General features: G+C 44.3%; 2 protein-coding genes across 4 annotated transcripts in view; both read left to right on the top strand.

Annotated features, from left to right (window-relative positions):
* The first annotated feature begins 239 nt into the window (after window positions 1-239).
* Window positions 240-10294, top strand: LOC126522327 (uncharacterized). Of its 2 annotated transcripts, none has more exons than XM_050171057.3 (4): window positions 240-690; window positions 6738-6791; window positions 7413-7488; window positions 10044-10294. In XM_050171057.3, exons 1-4 carry the CDS (start codon window positions 487-489, stop codon window positions 10055-10057), a joined length of 348 nt encoding a protein of 115 aa, XP_050027014.1. In that variant the 5' UTR covers window positions 240-486; the 3' UTR covers window positions 10058-10294. The 2 variants fall into 2 exon arrangements, with proteins under 2 accessions (XP_050027014.1, XP_050027013.1); XM_050171056.3 differs by having other exon boundaries at window positions 243-690; window positions 10067-10294.
* Window positions 10295-13156: 2862 nt separating this feature from the next.
* The window catches only part of LOC126522329 (glutamate receptor ionotropic, kainate 2-like), a 50859-nt gene continuing 36350 nt past the window's right edge, over window positions 13157-27665 (top strand). The window contains exons 1-3 of one of the 2 annotated variants that reach the window (XM_050171059.3): window positions 13157-13270; window positions 23195-23337; window positions 25951-26114. In XM_050171059.3, coding sequence (XP_050027016.1) covers window positions 23250-23337; window positions 25951-26114 — 252 coding nt within the window. In that variant the 5' untranslated portion in view covers window positions 13157-13270; window positions 23195-23249. Of the gene's footprint in view, window positions 13271-14611; window positions 15123-23194; window positions 23338-25950; window positions 26115-27665 lie in introns of those variants that run through there. The other variant, XM_055066348.2, reaches the window with a different exon arrangement.

Below are 27665 nucleotides of genomic sequence, written 5' to 3'. Positions count from 1 at the left end.
CGGTATGTAATTGGGTTCAGCCAGCCTCGGCAGATTGCCCTGCATTAGGCAAAATATTAAACCTGTTTCGTCTTGTCTCAACAATTCTTAAACGATAACGAGCAAAAGAAAACAGCCGCCCACTGATTACCACGCATACGCTTACCGTCGCAGCGATAGGTCGGAAACTGCGGCGTTAGGTTCAGCTTGACCTGCAGTGCAGCCTTGCTATCGCATTTCGCGAGCTTATCTGACGCCCGTTGCGGCGAATGCAAACGACGACTGGCTCGCGCCGCTCTGAGCGCCGCTGCACTTTCGAAGCTCCCGTCTTTCACGCAGCTCCGTATACCGGGAGCCGTTTGAATTGTAAATCTCACTCCTATAGGCCACTTAACTGCAGACTCGAAGTGGGATTTGTGCTCTTTTTAGCTCGAGCGCAAGGCTCGCCCGTTATTCGACCGGTATTTTCGTCTCTCGGCAGCGGCTGTGACTCCGCACGTTCCAGCGATGACCGGCGACTTCCTGACGACGGCCTTTCCCGTTGTATTGGTTTTGGTTGCGAGCGACAAGTTCGGGGGAGAGCGAACGCTCACGCTGGAGGTGTTTCCCGAATTCAAGCAGTACAACGTCAGCCTGTGGAAGTCTCGTGGGGGCGCATGCGGAGACAACGCCTCTTCGAGCATCGTCAGCTGGAAACGAGAGTACCTTGAGGTGTGTCGGCCGGTGTTATTGCTTAGCATACACCTATGAGGACGAGGCTGAAACGTAATTGCATGGCGTTGAAGCATTGCATTCTTGGTGGGAATTCTCTTTAGCATTTGGGCAGCAATGGAGAACAGCATCTTTAGATAAATTCGGATAGTGGGCGGTACCTGTAGGCTGGTTTTTGGCTTTTATAAGAAGAAAGGAAAGATGCCTATTTGATTATTGTATAATTTGCCTTTCTTTACCTGATCTCGGTCAGGGGCAATGCAATTTCGCCCATATTGTTAAGAGCTGAGATCTTGGATGCGTAATCTAAAGCATTCTGAAGTTACCACTAAACTCAAGTCGTGCAACCAGTGTGCAGTGGTCGACAAGAAACAAACTTTCATCACGCCCTGAAGTTCAAGCAGTGTTAATGAACTCGTGATACACAGGTAGGCAGATTAGTTTTGTCGGTGACAGGTCAGCGCCTAATGGGCAATGACCATTTCCTCATACTTACAAATGTTGCTCGATATTAAGGGCGCTATAGCATAAAGATAATCAAAACTTTTTTATTCCATTTCTGCGACCAGTCCGCCACGATTCGTTAAACATTTGTCGGGCCACTTCCACTTCGCCGGTCATTCACGCGACTTCATGAAAATTGCGAAAACTCTACATTTCATATAACGTGTACACACTGATTATGCATGATTAGACCACAGAAAAGATAAAGAATTCTTTTGAGTCCACCCCTTCGTCACTATTAGCCATCCGCTATTAGTCAAACATTTTCAGGCTGCGCTCCCTTCGCCTGTCTGTCCTGCGACGTCACAAAACCGGGAGAACTCACCAAATTTGTGTGTACGCATTAGAGGTGCATTATTGTGCCGAACGAAAGTGAATTTTTTTCGGAAAAGCCGGAGACTGTGCCGTTCCGAATGGAATAGAGAATACCTAACCACCGATCGCTCTGATACTGGCTATTCGGGGCAGCCCGGGAGAATGAATTTATTTGCGTATGATAAAAAATCTTGTGTGGCAATATAACGTTGTCGAGCCCATTCGGCACGTATGCGACATCAATTTCCTAACTGTTGTTCGCTGAGGATTCATTTTAGCGGTATTTTTGCCTTTCCGTTGCACGCCACCGCAGTTGTCGACACGCCACCGCAAGCTAAGCAACGGGAAGCAGGCCAGTCGCAGACGCCGACACCATCCTCCTCATCTGATTATCTACTTTCACTGCGCCATATAGATCGGCCCCACTGTAACATTCTCCAATTGTGCGTGCTCCTTGCTTCTGGTCAGCCAGTTAGATAAGAAAATCCTGTCAAGGTAGGCAATGCTATTTTCATTGAAAGCAAACAAGAGTTACCACCTATAAACGATAAAAGCGTTTGATTGGGCTGTTCAAACACGGCGAGCCACCACGAGATGCTTGCGCAGGCGGTTAAGTAAATTTACAGTCAGGAGATTGAAATAAGAACGAATCGGGACAATTTTCGTTACAAGACGCCAAATGAGCGAACTAATGTGTGTAGTTCCTGGTCACGTGGGCAGATGCGCATCAAAATGTTTTTCTAAGTCCGCCGGAGACCTTTTCGCGGACATACTGCGCAGCAATAAAGTGAAGACGAAAGTTATAAAGTTGCCAGGCCATTTCTCTCTCCCAAAGCTAAAGTTACGGAACCTTTCTGCGGTCCGCAGAATGGCGGAGAGTATGCCGTTAGGAAACAGTGAGATAAACCACTAAAAACGACACCTAATCGAATACATTCCATGATTAAAAGGCATATTGAAAGGTTAAGAACAAAACAGTGAGTGACATCACACGCGAAGTTGTCGGTGTTTGGCCTCATCTCAAGATTGTGGGGATTAACGGCATCCTTGCCGGGAAGCCTCGCACAAGCGGACTTCTCGAAGGCTTCTTCTTGAAGCAAAGCAAGACTACTGTGGCCCTAGCGTGAGATATTGCGGATGTGTGCTCACCTCACCGATCAGAAGAAGTGCCGGGTCCTCTAACACCTCTTTATGCCTTTCACTGTAAACTGTTTCTGAAACCGACACTAACCAGCCTACAATGACGTTGTGCTGTGGGCCCTGGCCTCGTAATAACGATCTGTCGAAGCATCAAAGACAACAATCACTTGTTTTATTCAACAATGCCTGGTACACAGATCGTGTGCCAGAGGTGTCGACAGGGGCATGGGTAGTGCCCATTCCGAAACTTAGGAAAAACACCGTCGATTTTTCCTCGTAGCATTTGTTTGCTTCCGCATGTGGACATGGCTATTAGGTGTGTCGGACGGGAAACCGCCTGGAATGATAGAGGAGGTACCGCGGCCTCTGGTTTTCAGTTTGTATATACCGTATGTTGAAGATTAATCCGACTTCTGCAAAGCGTAGCTGCACAGACCATCACCGGAGGGGCAATACTGCATGTGCCTCCATTTTCGCCGACCTTCAGAGTATGTATTACTACAGCTACTTCATTGTAGTCGAGGACCGTAGACACAATCGAAAACATGACAGCAACAAAGGGAGGGAACAACACACCACTACATCGCTGCAGCAGGCGTCCATAATAGCATATCTTCTAATCGATGGCAACCTAAATCTGAACTTTGCCAAGAGACTGGTCCTAACTGTGTATATTTGGAAACTGAGCCCTAAATATGTTTAAAAAGGTGCGAATTCAAGAAAGAGCATTCTCATCGTTGACTAGATCATGCATGGCCAAGTTGGACACACTGAAAACCGTTCAGCTACTTGGACACAGCGGTACGTTCTGTCATCACGCATGGTCATCGCACGAGGGCTAGCGTCATTTAGTAAGTCGGTACTTTCATCACTGGTATACAAGCGCTCCTATCCTCTTCGGTCAAGATTCTTCAGTTACGTGTCTTGACTGATCGGCGAACCTAGAGCCTTATCGCCGCAAGTAAAGGTCAGTTACATAAGCTAACCGGTATGAACCTACATAGCCGTAGCCATAGAGTTTCTCAATATAACACCCAGAGGGAACTCTGGCGCCACCGTCTATGGGAGTTTCCTAAGGGGCGCTGTACCGTCATGGGAATGACGGTATACGTGCCTGTGAGGCTTGTGTTAGCGGGTGTTGTAAAATGCTTCGTATAAAACGTGGATATGGCTACACAAATAACGCGTTCTTAAAGTAAAATCTTCATAAAATGCTTCCATTTGCGCATATTACATCTTTACTCACCTACAATGCATGAAAAAGCGAAGAAAAGCAAGAACAGACGGCAAACTGTTTCAAAGCGAGCGCGAATCTTGTCGTCTGTCCTCCAACTTTAGCGGCCCGCTGATACACTTTACGCTTAATATAATTGTACATGCAATAACAAGTTCTCATAGTTAAACAAACCATGTTTTTGAGTAATAATAAAGCTAAAACAGTTTTTTACGTGCTGTTTTAGTAGAAAATGAATCATTGTGACAGACGGAATGGTGCTTGCCTGGCTCTCCGAGAACGATGCCAATCTGAAGTCACAATATACCGGCATTCCCATGCATACCACAGGGCAGCAGCGCCAGATTTCCCTCTAGGTAATAGAGTGAGAAACTATATGGTTTCTGCTTGATGCTGGGTCATGTTAGCATGGTCTACGTAGGCCAGATCAAATCAAGTCCTCACTGCAGATACTTATGCCAAACTTCACTCATATTACAGAAAATAAAGCGCTCGCACCGCAGCGGACAACACGAAGCGACTTCGAACGAATGTCCCAGGCTGAGAAAAATAGGTCACCTTAGACAGATAATGACTATGAAGAATTATGCCTACGCCGAGACAGCAACTTGATACGCTGTGGGAGGAGGCGTTCGCCTCCTCCCATCTGGTAGCAAGAAGTGCATTCTATAACTATTGGCCTAACGTTCATGACGCTCTTCAATTAAGAAAAAGAAATCCTTTAACATTTCTCCGGTGAAAGAAATATTTGCTGGCGTGCATTGGAGCAAGCATGTAAGGTCGGTGCTTAAAGGACGCAGTGTCCTAATCACTAGTAGGATAGTTTACTAAGTGCCGCTGATGTGTTAATTAGAGAGCCAGTATGAACGGTTAAATATTACGGATAGAAAACGTACCGCTTGTTTTTGCGTTCCTCAAGCATGCTTCAGGCAAGGAAGTCACACATGAGGCACACTGTTTTCGTTTACCTGCGCTGGTCTCCCAAGCGTTGTTGACCTAACTTCTGCAAATGGCTGAGGTCTTCCTTCTCAAAAACGCTCTCCAAGTGCTTAGCAGTAGGCCTATAGGTCGCATTAAATATACTATAGTATATAGGATCGGGGCACATTGCTAGACTACACTATCGTCAAGATTGATCCTTATTTTTGGTTACATAGGTAAATAACCAGTAAGGAGATTGGTCATATAATGCTCAGCAATAAAAATTAGATTCTGGAGCGTTATGTGCCAAAAGCACGATTTTATTATGAGTCAGGCTGCCGAGGGACTCCAAATTATTTTTGACCACCTAGGGTTCTTTAACGTGCTCCAATGCATGGTACACCAGCGTTATTGGATAGGCATTCTCGATCTCAAGAGTCTGAGAGAAAAGAAGCGAGCTGATCTACCTTAGTAACCGAGGACGTCGTTTACGGCCTTCCAATTCCTGGGCTGCGCTCGAAGCGATCGACTCCTCCTTAGGCTCGATGGTCAATGCTGGAAATGTTGAACATGACTTATCCGAACCACCTTAATGCCTACATTGAGGAATATGTTAGTGGGATTCTGATAGCCATGCCGCTCGCGGTACTGCACGACCAAGACATTTGGACCGCCTCCTTTCTGCAACTATTGCAAAGAGACTATTGCTGTCGTTGCGGCACTTCTGAAACTCATGACTGGACTCGGTAAGAAAAGCTGTCCTACTCTTGGATTCGATTTTGCCAGTTCAGCAACTTACTCGTGGAATGCTTTCAAAAATGTTCTGTCGTTAGTGAGCGGCTTCATTTGAAGATGCTGACAACAACAAAGATGACGTTTTAATGAATACCTTGGCATGTTGATGCCACTGTATAATGAAAGAGCAGGTGTTTTTTGTCAATAAATGCCTTTTCAAGGCAGCCGGCAGTGAGCGCTCCAGTTAGACACCAGCTCTATAATAAATAGACAATCAGACTTCGGTTTGATTGTCTTCCGACATCGCCGCATTAGCTCAATGTTGTAAAGGGAATTAATTGGCTGCAAGGAATTTAACTGGAAACTTTCACATAGTAAGAGAACAGGTATGACGTATTCACTCCGGCACGGCCTAATATTGTGGGTCGGGCTGCTTTTCCATGTTGCACTGATTGCAGTGATATCGGCAACATGAAACAATTCACCTGGTCCTGTCAGCACTTCTGTGTTGAAAGGAAAAGGACGCTAGCTAGCATGAAACGAAGAGAGTTTTGTCTCGCGGTTACGACAGATTTAATTTTGATAGAAGGGTCGCTGATAGTTGGAAAATAAGATGTGGAAAGTGAATTGCTTTCCCTTATTTTGTTTGTTTACTTTTACACGCAATTTCTATCTTGGCAATGTCAAAAAACGGTAGTTTCGCGACTTGTTCTGTGGAGATTCAAGTTGCGCGGTTACAAAAAAACTGTCGCAGAATATTGACATTGGTTTACACGCTTATTATATCACAAATTTTGCAGAAATGATCGAATGCAGTTCGGTTCGGAAATTGTTCGACTGCTCAACTATGAGCGGCAGCGTATAGATGAGCACGGCAGAATGAGTACGAACCGACGAGCGCTGCTAAAGAGAGAGATAAGTTATTGCGCTGCCTTAGTGCAGGTCTTTGCCTTTGGGAGATCGTGCGATGGAAGTTGTCTGCTGTGGAGGTAAAAAAAGTCGGCAGATTTTATTGTTCGTCACTATATCAGCACAAAGGGAACGAAAACTCAGTTTTTTTCACGAAAAATCCGTAGACGCTGTATCACTGTTTACGTGCTAGCTTGGGGCGCTGTCTGCTCGTGCCAGAAAGCCATTTTTTTCCATCGAGATGTTTTGTGTGTGACGTTGCATGTTCAGCCCTCTTTTTTGTTCGCAGTCTTCCGCTGTTGTCCGGTATGACGGCCTTCCAGAAGGACAGTACTGCATCACGGTAAGCAAGGCCTTGGAAAATATGAACCAGTGTCCGAGTTGCGCATTTCGTAGTAGCGAACTCGACTTTGATGTTACGAGCAGTGTTGAACTGTACAGCTGAACTCCAGATGTTTTCCAGCAAACGAATATTTCTTTTCTAAAGCAAGTTAGTACAGTCTCCCTTTTGTAAAACAAGAGGGTTATCTGGCAGATAAAATTTCTGTTTATTATACATGTTGTAGAAAAGCCGTGGCCTACAGCACTTCTCGTTTTCTGTAACCACGGTGTCACTGGGGCTGTCCTTCAACGGGGCTCCAGGCGTTGGTCTCCCACAATACTGCTCACTTTTGCAACCGCGTGCTTTGCGGTAACGCCAAAGTGGGTGTACAAATAAATTCACTAAATTTAAGGAGCCGGTGCAGCCGTGATGTGTCTTTTAATTACAAAAAAATATCCTTTACTATCGCGCCGCACAAACCTCGTGCTTCAAATGTCATTTACGTGGACGTGGTCTAAACATTGTGCATGGGGAAAACGCGTAAGCACAACTTGGTGGGTTTGACACAGTGTGGGGTTACTACATTCATTCAAAAGATCAATCTTGAGAGGTGCTTCAAGGAATGTCCACCTTCTTTTCTAGGTGGATCCTATTACTGCGCGCTGTTTCCCTTCAAACTTTTGTTACAGACTGACTACCTCCACTTTTCACATCAAAGGTGAGTTGTCTGAACGAATTGTTAGATTCACGTTTGTTCTTACAGAGCCAAATTTAACAATTCAAACGCAGTTAAATAAACTGCAGCTAAGCCTGTCAGCATGTACAGGTAGACGTAATACGATGAATGCCTGCAATCCCAGTGGTAGTATGTATCGTTGCCACCAGGCTCTTCGTACTCTTCTTACATTTCCTAAAAGTACTGACATGACTTCTATTTGAAGTTTCTCTTGCGAATAGCATTCCTAATTAGCCTACTTAGGTCACCTTGGGTCTCTCTAGCCAATGCGCCTTGAATGAAAACGCTCTTCAATGAAAAGAAATATTTAAAATTTACCCGTCGCACGATGGAATCGAACCCTTGTCACATGAGTTCCCGAAGTACTGCAGGTCCACGCGTTAGCGGTGGGCCACCACTGCCCGCGGGAATCGAGGGGATAATTCTAATCGCTTGCACGCATCGGCGTGCCACACATCTCGGAGGCAAGGCTCGGGCTTTGTCGGCTGGCCGCTAGATAGCGCAGCGTGTCCGGACCGAATCGCGACAGCGGACGGATACAGTAGACGGCTGACACATGACGCGTTTTGTCGGTGGTCATACGGTGGTTCGCTGCTGCATTGCTTGAATGCTAGTCACATTAACTTCGACAGTCATGACTGGTTCTGTCAGAATTTTCGTTCTTTTTTTTCTTATTTGTTCAATTTTTTTACTCTTTTAATAGCGCGACCTGCAGTGATTTGTTTTCTTCCTACTGCCGTACTGCATTCGTTGTTGTGTCGCTTTAGTTCTTAAGATATGTCATCTGGCTCTTTGTTTTCCCGTTCCTTCCCTTCTTCCTATCTTCCATTTCTATGTTCGAATGCCTTCCTTTCTGAATAGTAGGCAGACGTTGTATTCCTTCCGGTGGCAGTTGCCACGCGGCAACCTTTCTTTCTTTCTTTTCTATTTTGATTGCATATATGTTTTCAAACCATATAATAATAATAATAATAATAATAATAATAATAATAATAATAATAATAATAATAATAATAATAATAATAATAATAATAATGATGATGATGATGATGATGATGCTGATGATGATGATGATGAAGTGATATTAACAAATATGAGCTCGGAAACATAACAATACTACTCATTATCAGTAAATGTTTGCTTAGTGCCTACCAAAGAACTTTAGGAGCTCGTCATATATTCGCAGTTCTATCACGGTAGTTCTTGGAAGGATGTTCGGGGTTGTGAAGGACTGTGAAGTGTTTTGTTGTGACGGATTTTGGGAGGTCATAGGGACTTTGTAGAGAAAACATTATTTAAGCTGTACTAGTGTATGGGCTCTTATACAATACCAAGAAAGCAACCTTTACTCTTAGAAGAGTCTTGTCAAGCAAGAAAACATGTAATATCGAGACACCACCAGGTGGCGACGCCGTCGTCAAGTTATCCCACCAGCTCGTCGTGATGTCATGCATTTTGAGAGCCTCTGCTTGGGCCTAGTTATCTTTCTATCGGCAAAGATCGACTACATTGAACGCTAAGGGAGTCGAAGACTGAACTTAGCAAGTCTACTTTGAGATCAGTGACGTCACACGGACGTATCGGCGCTGTGGTTCTCTCTGTGTATTTAAAATGAAGAATTCTGAGGCTTTACGTGCAAAAAAACAAAAAACAAAAAAAAAACACTCTGATTATTAGGCAGGATGTATTAGGGCACTCCAGAATAATTTTAGCCACTTGGTGCTCTTTATTAAAGTTTTGCATCCATCCATCCACTTGGTACTAAATATCTAAGTATAAGTACAAGGGCGTATTCTTATTTTTTTTTTTTTTTGCATTTCCCTCTCACTGAAATGCTGCCACCGTGGCCAGGGTCGAAGCCGCGACCTTAGCAGCGCAACGCCATAGCCAATAAGCTAATGCGACGGCTCTCCAAGTTTGGATAATGGAAGGGTTTACCTTTATTTTATTTTCGAGTAAGAAACCTCTCCACGCGAAATCAACTAAAATGGACTTCTTAGTAGGAAAACTGACTTAATGTTTGTATTTGACATCTCTTTAGCGAGGCACCGAAAAATAACCCTACGTCAGACTCTTGCACGTCGGTTGACTAATCTAATCTAATCGTGGTTTCGGTCACGTAAAATCCCAGAATTCATTCACAAAATTTAGTATGCATTCTGATCATTCGCATTATTCCGTATCATTTGCGCAGAAATGATACGAACAATGTACGAAATTAGGACAATAGCATACATATATTTTTTCTGTAAGATGACTGTCAAGAACTACTGTCGCCAAAGAGATCAAACATTATGGCGTCATGAAAATCGCTTTGAGGATTAGGAGGTGGCATAAGACTCCCTCATTTAAAGAAAAGCAAAGCGTTTATGTCTTCTTTGGCGTAACCATGTCGCTGGTCTTGGCAAAAGTAGTCCGCTTCCTATTAAAGCAGCTTATTCTGCCAATATTCTATAGCTGAATGTTATTCTTTGCTGTCTCCTCTTTTTATAACTAGCGAATTCGGATAGCGCAATCGTCTGTTGGACTTATTCCAGGAATTATGCCTTAACATGCGCAGGAGTTCGGAGACCAGGAGGGCAGCTTTGAGTGACTACGAGCATTGCTGAGTACCGCCGTCAGGAGCAAATAAAAAACAGCCGAGCTGTGGAACAGACGAGGGGTCACGGATTATCGTCGGAGTATGTCGTCTGATGGACGCCTGGAGAGCGGAAGGAGGCCGCCTATGAGTTCGAGATTTCTGCAGTGGTTCACGAGTCTCGGTGACGCATTAAACAACTCAGCGAGTCTTTATGTGTACACTCCGTGTGCTGTTTTTACAGGCTCGAGCCAGTTGATGAGTACTTGTCGCCTTAACGGCGTCGTCAGCTCGGTGTGAAGCTAGAAACTGCGCAATGCAGTTTCCATAGTACCGCTAACGACCTGTCCTCAAATCGAAGGCTGGTTTTGTTCACCAGAGCTTCCACTGATAAATGTGGCCCGTCTTATTGTCATGGAGGTAGCAAAGAAAAGAATTACCCAACCTTTGCCCATTGCCCAACCACAGAACCCAACCCATTGCCCATCGAAGCCAAACGTATGTGTTCAACACGTGATCGTCACGTCAGAGCGTGCGGTAGCTTTTAGTGCAGCCGCTCTGCAGGCAGAGCTACAGCAGCGCAGCCGAACAAATGTGCATCGATTAAAAACTACCGGAAACCAGGCTGTCATCGCCAATACGCTGATTCTCAGTAGTCATGTGTCGGGCCGATACTGCGGGGGAATAAACGAAGAAGACGGTGTGATGAAGAGTTCGCTTGCCAAGGCTGGCTGGGAGACGTAATGCTTCATCCTGTAGATTATTTCTATTTTCCACGCGCATTGTTTTGCGAGCACCATAGCGGCGCTCCCAGACGTTGTCGGCGGCTGCACCTATATGCCGTGGCGCCATCCTTCCCTCCGCTCTTTTGTGTGGGTATTGTGGAATGTGCGCGAGACTGGCCTCGGGAGTGCATACCAGCGCCCCTCATGGCCAAGCTGGAGAATGAGGGACATCCTTTTGACAGAAGGCGTCACGTGATACGCGTGCTTAGGAGCACTCAACTCGCAAATAAACCCTCGTACGCTGTACCTCACGGCTTCAAGGTTGCCAAATTCGAGGCTGTCGCCATGCAGGGAGCGAAAAGAATACGCGGATCTGAGGGGCTCGCGTTTTTTGTTATTAACAACCATATACGAGAAAATAGGCAGTCAAGACAAATCAATCAATCAATCAATCAATCAATCAATCAATCAATCAATCAATCAATCAATCAATCAATCAATCAATCAATCAATCAATCAATCAATCAATCAATCAATCAATCAATCAATCAATTTATTCTAACATCAAAGCAGACGTACAATCAGTCACAACAGTGATGCTGCGGGGTGAAAGCAGAAAGCCGTTAAGGCCTGACAAGCGTTTCCCCTCGCTTCACAAAGCAACAGCAGTAGCTGAAAAAAAAAAAAAAACAGGAATCTTATACAATGTCGAACATTGCCGTAAATATTAGAGCGGGTGCATATTCCCCGTGCGTGTAATGTACACAGGAAAACATTGCCAAAAAAGTTGAAAAATGAAATGCAGATCCCACGCACTCCACAGTCCCATAGTCGTGATGTGATGTTATGTTAAACGTTACCTTGCGTAAGCCACTTGCGTTTGCCTGCACGTAGTACGCAGAACACACCACGACACGTGTTTCCTCGAGGCGTTGTTGTGCGCCATTGTTCGTAGTTTGCGAGAAAGTTGGCACTGTCATTCCCTCACACGGGCGCATCCCATCGTGGCTGAAGTGTTGATTTGCTGGACAGCCGCTTGCGCGTTGTCTTCTTGGCGCTGCGGTGCTTTAATGCGGCTTTGCGTCTGCATGCCCTACGTCAGTTGACCGCACGCACAAACTTGCACGATGTTTACTTTTCGGAAATAGCTGAAACGTGCCGTGCCATTCTTCGAATTAAAATTTTTACACTTCGTTCGCAACTGTTGCCATGCCAACTAGCAGCGTTTCTTTCATTGAAGGGACCCCAAACGAAACATGCTTTCTGATAGTCTTTCCCTTCTCCCGCGATCTTCCCATGTACGCCACCTGCCACAAGCGAAGAGTGAGAAGGCTGTTTGTCGCCCGTTTCGTCCGAGCGTTGTCTATACGCATTCGCTATCCCCTTGATTAAAATTATTAAAAACCGCGGCTGCCGCTTATCGCGATAAAAATTTCGGTGAGCCGTGTCATAAAGTTTCTAATAACACGACGCCTGGCACCACATGCGAGTAGCTCCTGTGAATTTTATTCTTTGTTATACTTGTCAACAACGGCGCTCGGCGTTCGTCTGTACAGGTCATATTCTGTGTGTGACCCGACATGCGGTAGTGTGTCTTCATCCCTTCTTTTTTACTTCACTTCACTTTTTATTTCCTTAAAGACCCCTCACTGGGGCTATTACATAAGGGTTTCTTTTTTCTCTTGCTTCTTCAAGCGGGCGAGCGTGGTGCCCGTTCCAGGAGGCAATCGTCAGCCTGCTTCTTTTTCTGTCTGTGCATCTGTGGAGTTTATTTTATGTTTACATGATTGATAATATTAACTATTTAAACATGATCAATGCTGTGTTAAAACATCACGAAAGTATCCAGAACGTCGAAACTGTAGCATACTTGTTACCATTCTACGATAAGGTGTACCCCAAACTTGTTAGCTTTACGCGGTTAGTGAGCCAAACGTTCGCCAAGAAACATTAATTAATTAATTAATTAATTAATTAATTAATTAATTAATTTATTTATTTATTCATTCATTCATTCGTTCATTTATTCCATATTTCATAGCAATATTTCTCAGGTGCAATAAATATTTTCGATGCCTGTTGCCGAGCGCACCTGCCCTGCATGTTTTGGCGTCATGCATTGCGTTGCTTCGCACCCGAAACCGGCGTGAAACCACCACAACAACAGCACACTGGCCACCGCACTCTTTCCGCGGCTCGCGGGCGAAGATGCGACGCGTGCAAAGTCTATCAAGGTTTCGACCTCCGAACCCTTTCCTTCCCCGGCGGCGGCCGCGGTGTGTCAGGGAGTGCTAAGGGGGGAGGGGGGAAGGGAGAAAGGAGCGATGGGAGACGGGATGCTGCGGCACCGATCGATGCCGCGCCATCTTGGATCGGCGGCTGGCTGCGTCGGCGCCCCAGCGTAGTCTCCCCGTGCTCCGGCGGTGAATCCTCCCGGGGACTGGGACGCACCACCCGACAGGTAAGTCTTCACGCCGTCCAACCTGCGCAGGGGCGCAGCCTGGAAGTGCACTAAGGTGTTCCGACACTTGCCTGAAACGAAAGCACGTCAAGGCGCTTATGCGGCGCAGTGGACGCCGACGACGTCCCAAAGCCGACGGCACTATGTATACCCCTGCTTCTTTCATCACCCGTCTGCTTGCAATAAGTTGTGTCGCGCGCACACATTTCTTTGAGAAAACGTTTTGTCCCTTTTCTCTGTGAATGCAGGTATTCTTAGATAAGGCCGTTTGCTGTAGTGTGCGTCGCTGTATGCACTGTACGTTCGGGACGTGAGACAAGCATTAACTATCGCTTATACCAAGTACTTGGAGAAACATTTTAAGAATACCCTTATTTTATGAATCTTCAGCTTTCCGTCTCCGCCTGGAAACACGCCTTTGCAGGGAGCGCACATGAATTTAGCCAATGCAGTTATTCTTTGTAATTTTCAAGCTACGGAGCCGTTCGAATCATTTTTAGATCGGAGGTTCGTTAGGGTCTTCGAGCTTGAGAGTCCTACTGCGGGTAATTAATGGCTAGTTAAAACAACACTGCCTCTTATAACGCACGCACTGATAAATGAAAGAAGTTAATGAAGGCTTTAACAAGAGCAATATATACATATATATATGAAGCATAAAGAAGCATAAATATGGTATATGCATGCCTACGCCATGAAGATGTCCAGGACACTATATGTGCTGTTCTGAAATATTATTGTAGGGATTGCATAAAAAACCATGGTAAATAAATTGCACCATATCGCAATATTCTCGAATATGCGACAACCTCCCTTACGGCTTTCACTACGAACCTCTTTTGTACATTATTTTTTGAATGAACGGTTCAAAGCTACACTAATTTCAGGGTGCCATGCAGCCGCCTCTAAAAGATCACTACTTTGACTTGAACCTTTACCTCCACGTAATAAAGCATTGTGTAAGTTTACTACGTGTACACATAGTTGTTTGATGACGCCAAACACCACTGGTCGCGGCGTAGAATAACAGAACGTTAATTCATTGGACGCATAACCTTAGCTCATAGATAGATAGATAGATAGATAGATAGATAGATAGATAGATAGATAGATAGATAGATAGATAGAAAGATAGATAGATAGATAGATAGATAGTTAGATAGATAGATAGATAGATAGATAGATAGATAGATAGATAGATAGATAGATAGATAGATAGATAGATAGATAGATAGATAGATAGATAGATAGATAGATAGATAGATAGATAGATAGATAGATAGATACTATGAAGTTGTATTGTTCTTGTGAAACTTATCATCTCGTCAGAAAATTGGACCACCTGAGTTTCCTTCATGAAGTGACAAACCTATTCTCACATGAAACAAAATTAGGGACAGAGCGGAGCTCCAACATGGTGTTCGATTTAAGTATTGTTTCTTTTTCGACTCTGTTTACTGAGCGACAAAACACCCGAAATCACTTGCTTCTCTTTGTATATTGGAGGAAACTGCGAACCTTTCTACATTGTGGTATTGCCATTTACATTGTAATTTCTACAAAAAAAAAAAAAGAAAAAGGAACGGGCAGACTTCCAGTGGTGCTATATATCTGCATTGTGTGCGTCTTCCGTCGCATCTGGTCGTTGTACAAAGCGCCTTTGTCTCGGAGATGCCGCTCATGATCCGGTGTCTCCGCTATGCGAACGCCCCTTTTGACAGTCCGAACACCTGCTATTCACGACAAACCCAGAGCGACGGGGATCCGCGAGAGAAAGCTGCGCCGGAACAGTGTTACGCAACTCTGCAGCTCCTCTGCAGTCGCGAGTGGCTGAGAAACTTGCTCTCAAGCGGTGAGTGCTATCCGTGCCACAGTGGCTCGGCAAATGCTTCTCTAATATAATGTAAGCGACAAGTGAGGCAGCGCTGAAGCTGTACTTATTGTTCTAAGATGTGAAGAGAGAGAGAGAGAGATAAGAAACCGACAGGCGCGTAAAGCCTTCGCAGCCTTAATTTAGTCGCTGCGATGAGCAGTTAGCTTGAAGACGTTGCTGTCGTTTCCGCTCCACAAGTGATACATGGCCACTGTGCGTTATCGGCAAGGAATTTGGTGCTTTGACGTTGTTTTTGCTCGCTTCGCTTCTCCTACTGCTTCTGTATGGACTTTGTTTCCACTTTGGAGTTTTCGGAAATCTGTTTACCTATATTTTTCACTTTAAACGTACAAAATTGGAAGGTAGGCCCCATTAGATCGGGCTATCCCGCAGTTCCAAGTAATCTCAAGCAATAATAACGAAGGAAACTCTGTGGTTGTAATCGTTGTTGTTGTTGTCCCGCAAAAATATATGGCTCATATACACACCGGTGGATTCACACATATATATACACATAGTGGATTCCACACATAGTGGATTCACTATTCCAAGTTATTATGGGAAATAAATTTTCAGGGTAAATTAATAATGTGGAAAAACCAAGTTTTACCACCTGGGATTCGGTAACGTGCGCCTAAGGCACTGCACACGTGCGTACCCCAAGTTCATCAAGGAGGAGTGGGACTCGCTTCTGCGTAGCCCCGCTCTAGAAAGCAAATCCTGGCTGTCGGGCGTGCCCGCGACCGGGCCGGTGGGCTAGACCTGCCGGTCCCGACGTGGGACTAGCTGGGTGCGCGTTTTCTTTTCTTTCTTTTTTCTTTCTTTCTTTTTTTCTTTCATTTCGCCACCATTGAAATGAAGCCGCCGCGGCCGGGTTAGGATCCCACACCCTTGTGCTTCGCAGCACAACGCCATTTCCCCTTATACACCACGGCGAGTAAAAATGAGAACAGTAAAATGAGCAATCATCAGTTGAAAAGTACAAAAAAGAAAAAAAAGAAAACAAAAGGGATGCAAAGTTTAACCGGGCAATCGGGTGGACTCAGTAAGAAATTCCTCTACGGTGAAGCAAGCATCCGCTCCGCGTCTATACTCTGTGCCAACTTTGTCTTGAGCCGGCCTTCACAGTTACACCATCTATGATATTTCATTGCGCCAACTGAAACTGTCCAATGTCGCTGAAAATTTCTATCTCACAACTTTATATACTATGTGCTCTTCTGCTAAAAGGCTTGTCTCCTAACCTGTTCTCGCTTGTCCATGACGATTATTCAAAATAGTCAAAGTAGGCATGACGCACATTACGCGTACCTACCAACATTTTTATGTGGTGCAAGAACTTATCAGGTGTAAAAGAAAAAGAAAGCTACCTTAATCGTAGTTCACTATGAAGTGAAGCATAAATTAACATTACCCACCATGGTGGCGCCGTGGATGTATGGGTTTGTGCGTCTCAGTTTCGAAGCCCAGCCACGTCAGTGGCATTGCAATGGGAGGTGAAAGATAGCAAACAATTGCGTAGTGCCCAAGAACCTCAGGTGGGCAAGTATAATCAGGAATTTGCCACTACGGCATGCGTTCTAATCATATCGTGGTTTTAGGCACGTAAAACACACACATTGTTTTTTTTGCCAATGTGCAAAAAGAAACTACATGTCAAAGAAAGCGAAACAGGTTCGTGTTGCCCACTTCTCTTCTCTTGCGTCCGTGTGTGCATGCCTTAACCCTTCTTTGCATTATGAATACAGGTCCAAAGGTGCATTTACCTACGCAGAGTGAAGCATTCTCTTGTGAGCGGCAAGCTACATTTTCAATAATACGCGGTTGAATTTGCGACTTCGTCGCAGTAGAAATTACGGAAGAATTTACGCACAAGCATCTTGCGGTGGTATAAGCGACCTTTCAATTATGATTTGTAGCGCGAAGTAAAAAAGTGTGAAATCAGTTTGTATCATTCTTCCAAGCTTTGATGTTCTCGTTTTTGTATGTGCATAGCATGTAAAAAGATGCTCTGAATTTTGCACTTGTGTACTTTTGGACGCTGTATTGGATGCTGCGTGCGAATTGCGAAATAAAGAGCGCCTGTGTCGTTACTTTCCGCTTAGTATGCTATGGATAGAGAGAAATATACTCTTTCATTTACATCACGGTCGTTCTCGGTGGCTCCATTGATGTAGTGGCTTCATGAGTTCAAGGATAGGTGACGCATTAACGGTGGCTAAGTGAAAAAAGTTGCTGCCGGTACATTCTCCAAAAAGGCGTGTGGAAGGCAAGCTGTGTTGTTGAGTAGCACAGCTACAGTTCGTGGTGTCTTGTCAGGACCAACGAGGCACATGCGTGCTTTTGCTTGAAACGTGCTGCTGAGCTTCTTAGTTCATGATTAAAACCTAAGAGTAGCAAAAAAAGAAAATAGCACGCGTACAAGAAAAACAGGGTAGGCGCCAACTTCTAACGAAGCCCTTGGTTATTGAGCAAGAACGATCGGTGTGCTGGCGCTACGCGTAGATTCTAAGATCGACGCGTTGTTTAATGTGGGCCGGTCACACGGCTCGAACGCGATTTTGCTACCGCAGCTATGTCGAAGGCGCCATTACACGAGGAAGAGCGAAAAGTGAGAATTTTCGAATCTGTTCCCGTGTGTTTGTGTGTGTAGGGTGCAGAGGAGGCAGCTACCTACACTTTGCTTGCCTTTAGGGAGGAGAGGGATCAACGACAGAAATGACTCAGAAGGAGCGGGATGGTTGGTACGGAGTAAAAGTTAAGCTAAGGGGAAAAAAAAAAAACGGTGATGATGGTGTTTAAAAAGGCTTTGTGCTGTTGAGCCCGATGTTGCTTCGTGAAGCGTTCATGATAATTGACGATTCAAATAAAGGTGTCATAAATACTACCAGAGAAAGCCTCTGTCGTGGATCAATGAAGAAAAAAAAAAGTCAGAACCTTCTTTTTTATTCTTCGTTCTTTTTAAATATTGAAATCGTGAGATATTTACTAATCTACCAGTTCTTGCGGTGCTTGGTAAACTGAGTTAGTCTGACGAAGATGGAAACCAATCTCCTTTGTTTAGCCTAATAATTGTTTTAAACGTGTTCAACTCTTCCGAACCCACTACAATTGTCGAAGAACGCTGTTGTACTCGAAGAGAAGCATTGACAAAGCGTTATGCCCAGCACTTGCTTTCTAAAAGCGTTCTTTTTACTTTTTCGCTTGCTTATTTTTTTAGTTTCTCATTTTCGGAAGCCAATTTTTTGAAGTATATATTTCAGTGGATGTAAGCCTAATGAGCGAGTGTTAAGGAGCCACCCCACAAATGAACGTCACATACAGCCGTCATGTGGCTGTAATTGTGCGTGAATACACTTCCATTGTATTCTTGCCATGGCATACAATATTTCAGTGATTGCTCGTATATGTTAACTGTCCTATTCGAACTTGCTTCCTTGTTACGTGCCTCACACGTAAAAATTGACTTATGTTTCATTCATTTTCAATTCTTTCATCTTAGTCCCGAAATCCACTGAATGCTCACTAAATATTACGTGGTAACGCACCTTGAAATGAAGCTTGCGCATTTGCACTGATTCACTGTTTTAATCGTTGTTGAATAGTAAGCAAACACTGGCTTTCAGTTATGTATAACTGAAATTATTTACCATTTATTGCACGGAAAAGGTTATGGCATAGATTTGTTTCTGAGGGTTACGTTTGTATTGTTTGCTTCATGTGCCTAAATTTGGTGACCTTTTTGCATAATCACTGACTTATTCCTATTTTGTATTTCGAAATCTCTCTACACCGTGTCGTTCGTTCTGTTTGGAGCTGTTATCAAATGTGAAAATGGTGCGAGTGAGGCGCCAGGCCATATCGGAACACAAGCGGCTGTCAAAGCGAAGCTTTGTGGTTTCTTTATTTGTACTCGTGACAATGACGCGACGGGAGAGATACAAAAGAAACGAGGAAGGCAAGGAGGCTAACAGAGGGGAAAATCCGGTTTTATACCCTACAGTAGGTAAAGGAAGAGCGGGAGGTAGAAGAAGAGAAAGAAAGCACAGAGAGAAAGAGATGGCGAACACCGACCCACGATCACAGCCCGTCGCACTCATCGCGCACTATCACAGGACAAGTGTAAGTGCAGTACAATGAACGCCAATTCAGGGTAAAGCCTATTGTACAGGTAGGTTTTCCTTTAGGTAGTGGCGATGCGACCATCGCCTCCACAGCCGGTGAAGAAGAAGACGGCTGACATGCACGTAACACGCTAGACCCATTTCTTGGCCAATCCCCCATCGTGGGTAGGAGCCACACACGGGATAGGCAACAACAACAACAACAACAGCGACCTCAGCGGCCGCGGCATCTGCCGCTCCAGAGATCACGCTGCACCATGGCTGGTCGGCCTAAATAAACCGTGACCGTGGCGGCTACCCCACAAATTGGTGAACCGGACTACCAAGCCCAACCATGCCAGTGTCAACGCACAGACTCTACCAAGGCGCGAGTGACGTGGCCTCACGTCCCGCGGTTGTAGGGAGTCAGGTAATTCTACATAGGCATGCCGGACATCTGGTTCATCCAAGTGGACAGCCACTTCCGTATTGACAAGCTTCCCGGCTCCGGCTGCCATCTACCTGCCCCGACTTCTGCGAGGACTTGCCGCAAACCTCCTTGCTCACTACGCCAACGAGAGCGTTCAGTCGCAACAGCTCTCACCATTTTCACCGTCGCGTCATTCACCGTCTTGTCATCGCACATCGCCTGTGTCCACCTGTGCCAATCTTCGGAATGCGCCGGTCCCAGCATCAAACCTCTACTCGGTCCGCGAGCCTCCTTCCCAGCTAAAACGCAGCTACGCGACGGCTCTTTCGGAAGAATTCAATGGGCCAAACACGAGCGCTTTCAGCTACTCTACGGCCCGTCGCTCTCCTTCTTTGGACGTTCCCGCAAGCTGTCTGCTTTCCGTTTGGGGGCACCTCACTCATCACCGATGCAGAGGCTCTCCCACCGGCTACACTGGGCGCAAATTTCACTCTTGCAGGCATGGAGACGCCAGAAACACAACCTTCGCGATGCATTGAGCGACCACCGCAACCCTAATGCTATCGACGTTCGAGATTTCACTACAAGCAACAGCAGGAGAGCCTTACAATGTTCTGTGCTGCACCTTCCGCGGATGCATGGCCGAAGTTTTCCAGGAGCTGCTCTACCATCTGGTTTCTTCAGCTCGAGGATCACTTCTACGCCAACAGCCCGAGTGACCCACGCTTGCGCTATCTCCACGCAAGTCGCGATCTGCTGGACAGTCTTCTTTTGGAGACCCAACATCGGCTTAATCGTCGATTGTCGAATACAGACCTACGGGTCAAGCGCCTCGGCTTTTATACATGACTCGTCGACCTCCCAGCAGTAAAACACTATCTGATTACACAAGGATTTGCGGGTAGAATTACACGTACTACAGATAGAATCAAAACATTCGAGTAATTGCCATTTGTTGGGCCTGCTGGTAAACTGGCTTGGAAAGCATATTTAGCGCCAGCGAAGAAGAACAGAAAGGAGACGACACCACAATGCGCTAGTAAGTAAGTTCATGCGCTCGCCGTCTTACGCTGAGGGATAATATTATGTTATTAGCGGTGGAAACGTTGTCCTCGGAAAAAGCATAAAGAAGTATGAATGAATGAATGAATGAATGAATGAATGAATGAATGAATGAATATAAAACGAGAGAAGTAGAGACACCAATGGGCTCGATTTCATGTCACCTCGACGAAAAGGTGACATGACAGGACTCCAGTTCCCACCGGCGGCACGTTAACTTTTATGTCCCTTATCGTCATTATCTTGTACCTTTCTATTTCAACCGCAGTTAATTTCCCCAATGCTTTCTTTGGCATCATTGTCTGTTTGCTTTTATATGGCCGTAAGATATATATATATATATATATATATATATATATATATATATATGTATATGTATATATATATATATCTTTTAGGATTTGCACGTTACAATAGGGAGGGGCATATCGCATACCAAAATTGTAGAAGAAAGAGTTCATAAAACAATCATACGGAGCATGAACAATGGACAAAGTAATACAAAAATGCACAGCTGTAACTGAGCAAAATCTGTAATTTCACGATCTAAAAGTAAAACCAAACAAACGGGCTAAAATAAAAGAACAAACACAGCACAAATAATTGAGCAATGTTAAGGATCTTAATAAAATAATGTGTTAAAGCGCAATGTATTCGTGATAGCAGCAGCTGTTTCTGGAAGCTGATTTTATTTGGAGGTGTTTCGAGGTAAAAAAGCATTTGATTAGGTCTCAGTTCTATGACGACGAAAAACAACTTTCTGGAGGTGGTCAATTCTAGATTATATGAAAGGAGGGGATTTATTAAACTATTCAGGAAGGTGATTGCTGTGGTAGTAAATTTTTATGAAAAAGAGTTAGCCGGGCTATTTTACACCGAATAATAAGTTCAGGAAGGTTAGGCAGTGTCTTCATCAAGGTAACACTGGCTGTGCGGTCATGATAGGATAAGATAAAGCGAATGGAACGATTCTGCACTCTTTCTAGTTCATTTACCAGTGTAGTGACATCAGGATCCCGGACAGATTATGCGTATTCAAGTTACGAACGAATGTAAGTGGTGTAGATAAGCTGTTCAAGTGATGCGGGTGCCGTATAGAAGTTTCTTCGAAAGTACCCGAATGACTGGTTAGCTTCGGCGATGATGTACCTTACATGATGGTTGCATGATAGGTTACTACAGATGTGAACACCGACTTATTGGTAAGGTGAAACAGACTCAAGAGACGTATTATCAAGATGATAGTGTGGACATGCTAATGAGGTGCGAGATACGCGCATTCATTTGTATTTTGAAATGTTTCATTCCGTATTCCGCCTTTGACACCTGACAGGTATGCTATTTAAATCGGTCTGCAGTAAGGCAACATTGTCTTGGTTCGCTATTTTCCGGTAAATTAACACAGTCATCCGTGAATAGGCAAACCTGTGATAAAATGTTACTGAGTAGGTCATTCATGAAAATTAAGGAAAGTACACAGACCCCTCGGGAACACCCGATAACACTAGCTGGACTGGGGAATCTACAGTATTAGCAGAAACAAACGAAGTACGGTTAAAAAGGAAAACTCGAATCCAGTTAAGCACATTAGGATGTAGATTTAACTGGCCGAGCTTAAAAAGCAGTAAATGATGACTAACCTTGTGAAATGCTTTAGAGTAATCTAAAAAAATTCCGTTTATTGCAAATCCAGAATCAAGCAAATAATGCAGGTTGTTAGTAAAGACCAGAAGTTGTCTTTCGCAAGAAAATTCTATCCAAGAAAAATAATCTCCTCTTGATCAGACCCATTGTACAATATATTGCACAATCTTTTGAATCTTGTTCACAATTCTGTACGAAATAATTACGTAAAATATTGATCCCATATCTGCAGTCAGATGCCGGCAGAACTGTATGGAAGTGGTTTAGTCATATTCTTGCCTTCAACGTTCCACAAAATTGTCACTAATGTGATCTAGACCATTCTCTTGCCATATACGATGAAAAACACCCATGAAGCGCGTTTCGAATACTGCAAGATGACAGGAAAACGCAGGATACAGTCCCAGCTTTAGGGGAGGGGGAGGAGGGGGAGGGTATGAAACTTATTGCACGGTGTGACATCTTAGTCTCGTTGTTTAGTCAATGAAAAGAGGATTTTACTATAACAAACTTGTCGAGATGGTATCATTACCCTCGTACACGGAGAGGGTGCTCTTAATGTCTGAGTGTTTTATATAAACAAAAATGAAATTTTCATGTTCGTTACATATATGAGTGGGTGATATGATTCGATCGGTTTGTATTACCGTGTCTGTAGCGGTAAATATAAACTAATACTGATTAATACCAACTTAATCGGTTACTATTACAAACCAGTGGGTAATATTAACCGACTTAGAAAACGAATATGACCCTGAGCTACAACAAACGTATATAATATTGTGGCAGCTTGTCTTGTCTCCCACTCGTAGGCTTGCCATGACGACCCCGCTCGGCTGAGCGACGATCAACGCTCAGGACGCCACAATGCGGGAGCACAAACACGTCCCGGTGCTGCTGCTGCTGCTGCTGCCGCTGCTCAGCAGCCGGTCAGCCATGGCTGACATCAAGATCGGTACGTGCCTCGTCGAGCCTAATTTTGCTTCTTTTCTTAATGCAAGCGTTGTCACGCAGCGTAGTGCAGCATAAATTACAGTGCCCAGGTTCTTGCGGAAAGTCCTGAAGCGCCTTCAGGAACTGATTGACGATGATTGACCATGACCCTCTTCAGGGTAGATTGTCCATGATTGACCATGATTGACCATGACCCTGTATTCAGCGTCGTCTGTCCGTATCCCGTGCCCTTAGGTTTTAACTGTCCCCTATTTTTTGACCGAATTTCGCTTGCTCCAAGATAGAGTCGTTAAATAACTAGCCACATCAGCATACTTACGCCAGATAGCTCGTATTTTACTTCTTATATCGCCAGAAATGCTCTTTTGCTGCCATGTATAGTCGGTATAAAGTAAGAATTTTGTTTTAAGAGGAAGCTTTAGCTCGGGCCCAACTCCGACGCGACCTATTCAAATACATGTAAAAACGCAAAAACGTTTTTCTGAGATAACCCCTGGACCGATTTTAATAAAATTTGTTGCTTTTGAGAGAGAAAGTTAAATTCTAGTGACTGTTGGAAGCGGAATTTTGATTTAAAGCTTGCATTTTGTTAAAAAGATTTACAAAATTTCAGAAGTTTGAAAAAAATAGAAGCACGAAGTTTACAAACTAATTGCTCTGCATCAAGAACAGATATCGCGGTTCTGTAAATGGCATCCATTAGGTCATTCAAAGCGGACAAATTTCATATGTCATTTTACATCTTACGTGCGTTTGTTAGGTTGTTTACGAGGGTTCTGCAAAATTTGTAATTACATATTAATAAATTTTTTGAGATTGATGTATAATATGTCAAATTTGTCCGCTTTAGATGTGCTATTAAGTACAATTCACAGAATGGCGATATCCCCTATTCTTGCTGAGTTACAGAGTTGTAAACTTGATAGTTTCGTTTTCTGAAAACTTGCGATTTTTGCCACTTTTTAATAAAAAATTGACGACCTAAATCGAAAATTCAAAACCAACAGTCACTAGATTTTAAGTTTTTGTTTTAAATGCAACAAACCCCGTTAAATTAGGTGCTGTGGTTGCCGAGAAAAACGAATTCTCCTTTTACATGTATTTAGATAGGAGCACCAGAGCTAAAGCTTCCTCTTAACGATTTTATTCGTTGCTATCGAACACCGTTAACGAGTGCCGATCGTGGTCAAAACTTAGGCAGAGACTGATAACGCTTGCTCGGACCACTGACGACACGCGAAAGGGATATCACTGGAATAGAACCATGTAACGTTATATTTAACAAATTCAGCAAAGTAATTCTGCAGAAATTCTCAAGGTAGGAAAAGTTTCATGAAAGAGAAGAATCTTCTAAATAATAGCATGAAGTTATAGCTAAACCTCTATATGGATAGTATAGGATAGGAGAGTTTATTTTGGGTTGATGAGAGCTTTGCAAAAGCGAAATTCCACCGTTGAAGGGGCCTTCATCCTGCTGTGAGGATGGGAACGTACACAAGACCCTAGCAGAACGTAATAGCCGCATAACCACAAGGGCGAGAATGGATTTTTAGATTATATATAGTATTAAATGGAATGTAGCTAAAAAAATCCTAGCGGACTTTCGCTCTGTTTGTAGTGAAATGCCTCCTCCTAGGACGTTCTGGACGCGTTTTATTTCGTGAAACAGTCACGTTTTGCGATGATCAATAATTTCACTGCATATCGTATAAAAATGTAGCGAGGTAGAAAACTTAAGTGACTTGATATATGTGCATTTATACACTTCTTTAAAAGAATTTAGACGTTTCGAGGCTTATCTTTATCCCACGACAATAATTGTCATCTATCTTGCGTGTCTTTTCTTTCATTAACGCTGCACGCCCGGCACTTCCAGGTCACGAACGACATACGCATTGTTAACGTGGCATAGCATTCTTCAGAGGAAAGTAGCCAGCAAAGAATTTTCAAGAAAGGAAACGCAAGCAGGACAGAAGACGATTGCTATTTTGGAACAAAGATACGGCCGTACTGAGCGTAAACAGTTTTTAGAATGTATTATATTGAAAACTTATGTTTGCTCTATTTTTTGCAAATCATTTTAACTTGCCGCCGGAAATTTTCTGATAGAGTTTTAGTAGCCGATTCGTACCAATCTTTTGCCGATTCGATTGAATTTTATGTTTTGTTTTCGTAAATTCCATTGACGGAAAATTAGCAATAAGAAGTGCACAGTGCTCTGGAGCATTGCATTAAGACGGGGGACATCCAGCCGAAGAGTTTTGTTTAAGGCTCTCTGGAAGCAGGAGAGCAGGCACTGTGGCACCGCAGCCACCCAGTTGCCGCTAGAACCTCAGCTGCAGGTGGAACTTGCTTAGGCTTCGGCGCTGGCATTCCTGGTAACCTGTTTCAGTCTTCCTTATTCAGATACACAAAGAAATATATCTCCTTGGTTCTCTTCTTTTCATTATTATTGAGGCCTAGTTCTTCTTGTGCTCATTCAACTTCGCTTGAAAGTGAAAAACGTTTCAATATATGATATGTGTATATATATATATATATATATATATATATATATATATATATATATATATATATATATATATATATACCATGTTTGTGACTTCGATCGCAGGCGGCATCTTTGAGACAGGCGAAGACGTGCTTGAAATGGCCTTCAGCTCAGCCGTTGACCGGATCAACACCATGGGCTTGGGCGAGCCCGGCGCCCAGTTCGTCACCCCTGGTTCGCGCCTGCTAGCCCGGGTCGAGCACACCGAGCGCCTCGACTCCTTCCAAGTACGTGTAGGCCCGCGACCTCTTTCAGTTCTTATCGGAACGATAAAAAGAGGCAACTTTGATACCTCAGACTACGGATGAACAAATAGAAAGTGACCTATATATATATATATATATATATATATATATATACGATAATGAGTAATAGGGGACTGTGATCACGGGAATAAAGTTTACAGAATACAGAATTGGTTGGAATGCATGTACCAGATACTGCCAAGTCACAACAGGGAGCTAACCGCTAGCCTTCAAACAAATATTGTATAATCTTTGCATTAGGCTGGTACTAACTTAGGGGGAAAATCTGTTAGGATAACAAAGAAGCTTCAGTAGTTAAGGACCACGCAACGAGTGATGGAACGAAAAATAATTGATGTAACGTTAGGAGACGAGAAGACTATCGTGCGTATTAGAGAGAAAATGGGAGTAGCAGATATTGTAGTTGAGGTTAACAGAAACGAATGGTTGAGCACATCATGTAATGCGTACTGCGGATAACGGATGGTATATTCGAGTTACCGAGTAGATGCCAATAGCAGTGTTGCGATCCGGCTTTGGGGTTCGTGGTTGAGACTCGGGTCTCACTCAGACGGTGGCTTGCCTACGCTGCCACGGCGCCTAAAACATGGTAGCTGGCCTGCGCTATACCGGGGCGTGGAACTAAGCTGGCTAAGCGGGTCCACGCCGTCGTCCTGTCTATCACCGAGAGTTGCCTGTTGGTGAGGAGGTGAGGTTGAAGGAAACGAGAAATGGGTTTACTTTACATATTTACGCAAGTTACTCCATATATGGAAGCACGCTGCATGCCTGAGCACACACATGTCAGCACACACATCACGACCAAAAGTGTCCGCCTTTAAAACAGTCGCTTTCCCTAGGCAACTAGACGAGGGAATCTGATGACTGAGTCTTGGCCAATCAGAATGGTCGAACTGTTCGAAAAATCCCACCAATGGTCACACGACCTTTCTGGACTCCGCCTCTGCATGATGTCCAACCTTCGAAACAAGGACGAAGCAATCTAAAAACAAGGGTTCACGCTCCTTCAGTTAAAGTCGTCGACACTGGTTCCTTGTTCTCCGTGACGGTCAGCTTGTCAGGGTCATGAGACTGACCTTCGCGGTCGCTAGCGCTTCTACAGAGAGGGGCGGTTGTTGTCACCTCTAAAGGCCGCCCCACATTCAGCATTTCTACCGGCGTTTTTTCGCGTTGCGTCTCCCGGCGTGGTCGCATGAACGGCGCCAGAGAGGGCGTCCAGCCACACGAGCGGCACGCGGACCAGCGCCAGCGCAGCGTCACACAATGTGACCAGATTTATTTTACCAGAAACCTCCTAAACGATTCTTGTGTTCCTTGTGTTTGGTCTGCCACATTAACGGCCTTGCTTCTACAATGGCTATAAGAAGCTCGTTATCGATGTTCGCCGGTAGCATGATTGAAGCAACCAAACCAACAGCAATGGCGGCACGAACTGCGAATCTGCGGAAGTCTCTTGCAAGAGTTGCCAGCAGCGCGCGGCCACGCCCTGCCGCGCGCTGATTGGTCGGCGCT

The sequence above is a fragment of the Dermacentor andersoni genome, chromosome 6 (genome assembly GCF_023375885.2).
Source record: "Dermacentor andersoni chromosome 6, qqDerAnde1_hic_scaffold, whole genome shotgun sequence".
NCBI lineage: Eukaryota > Metazoa > Arthropoda > Arachnida > Ixodida > Ixodidae > Dermacentor > Dermacentor andersoni.
This window is presented reverse-complemented; position numbering and strand designations above follow the sequence as displayed.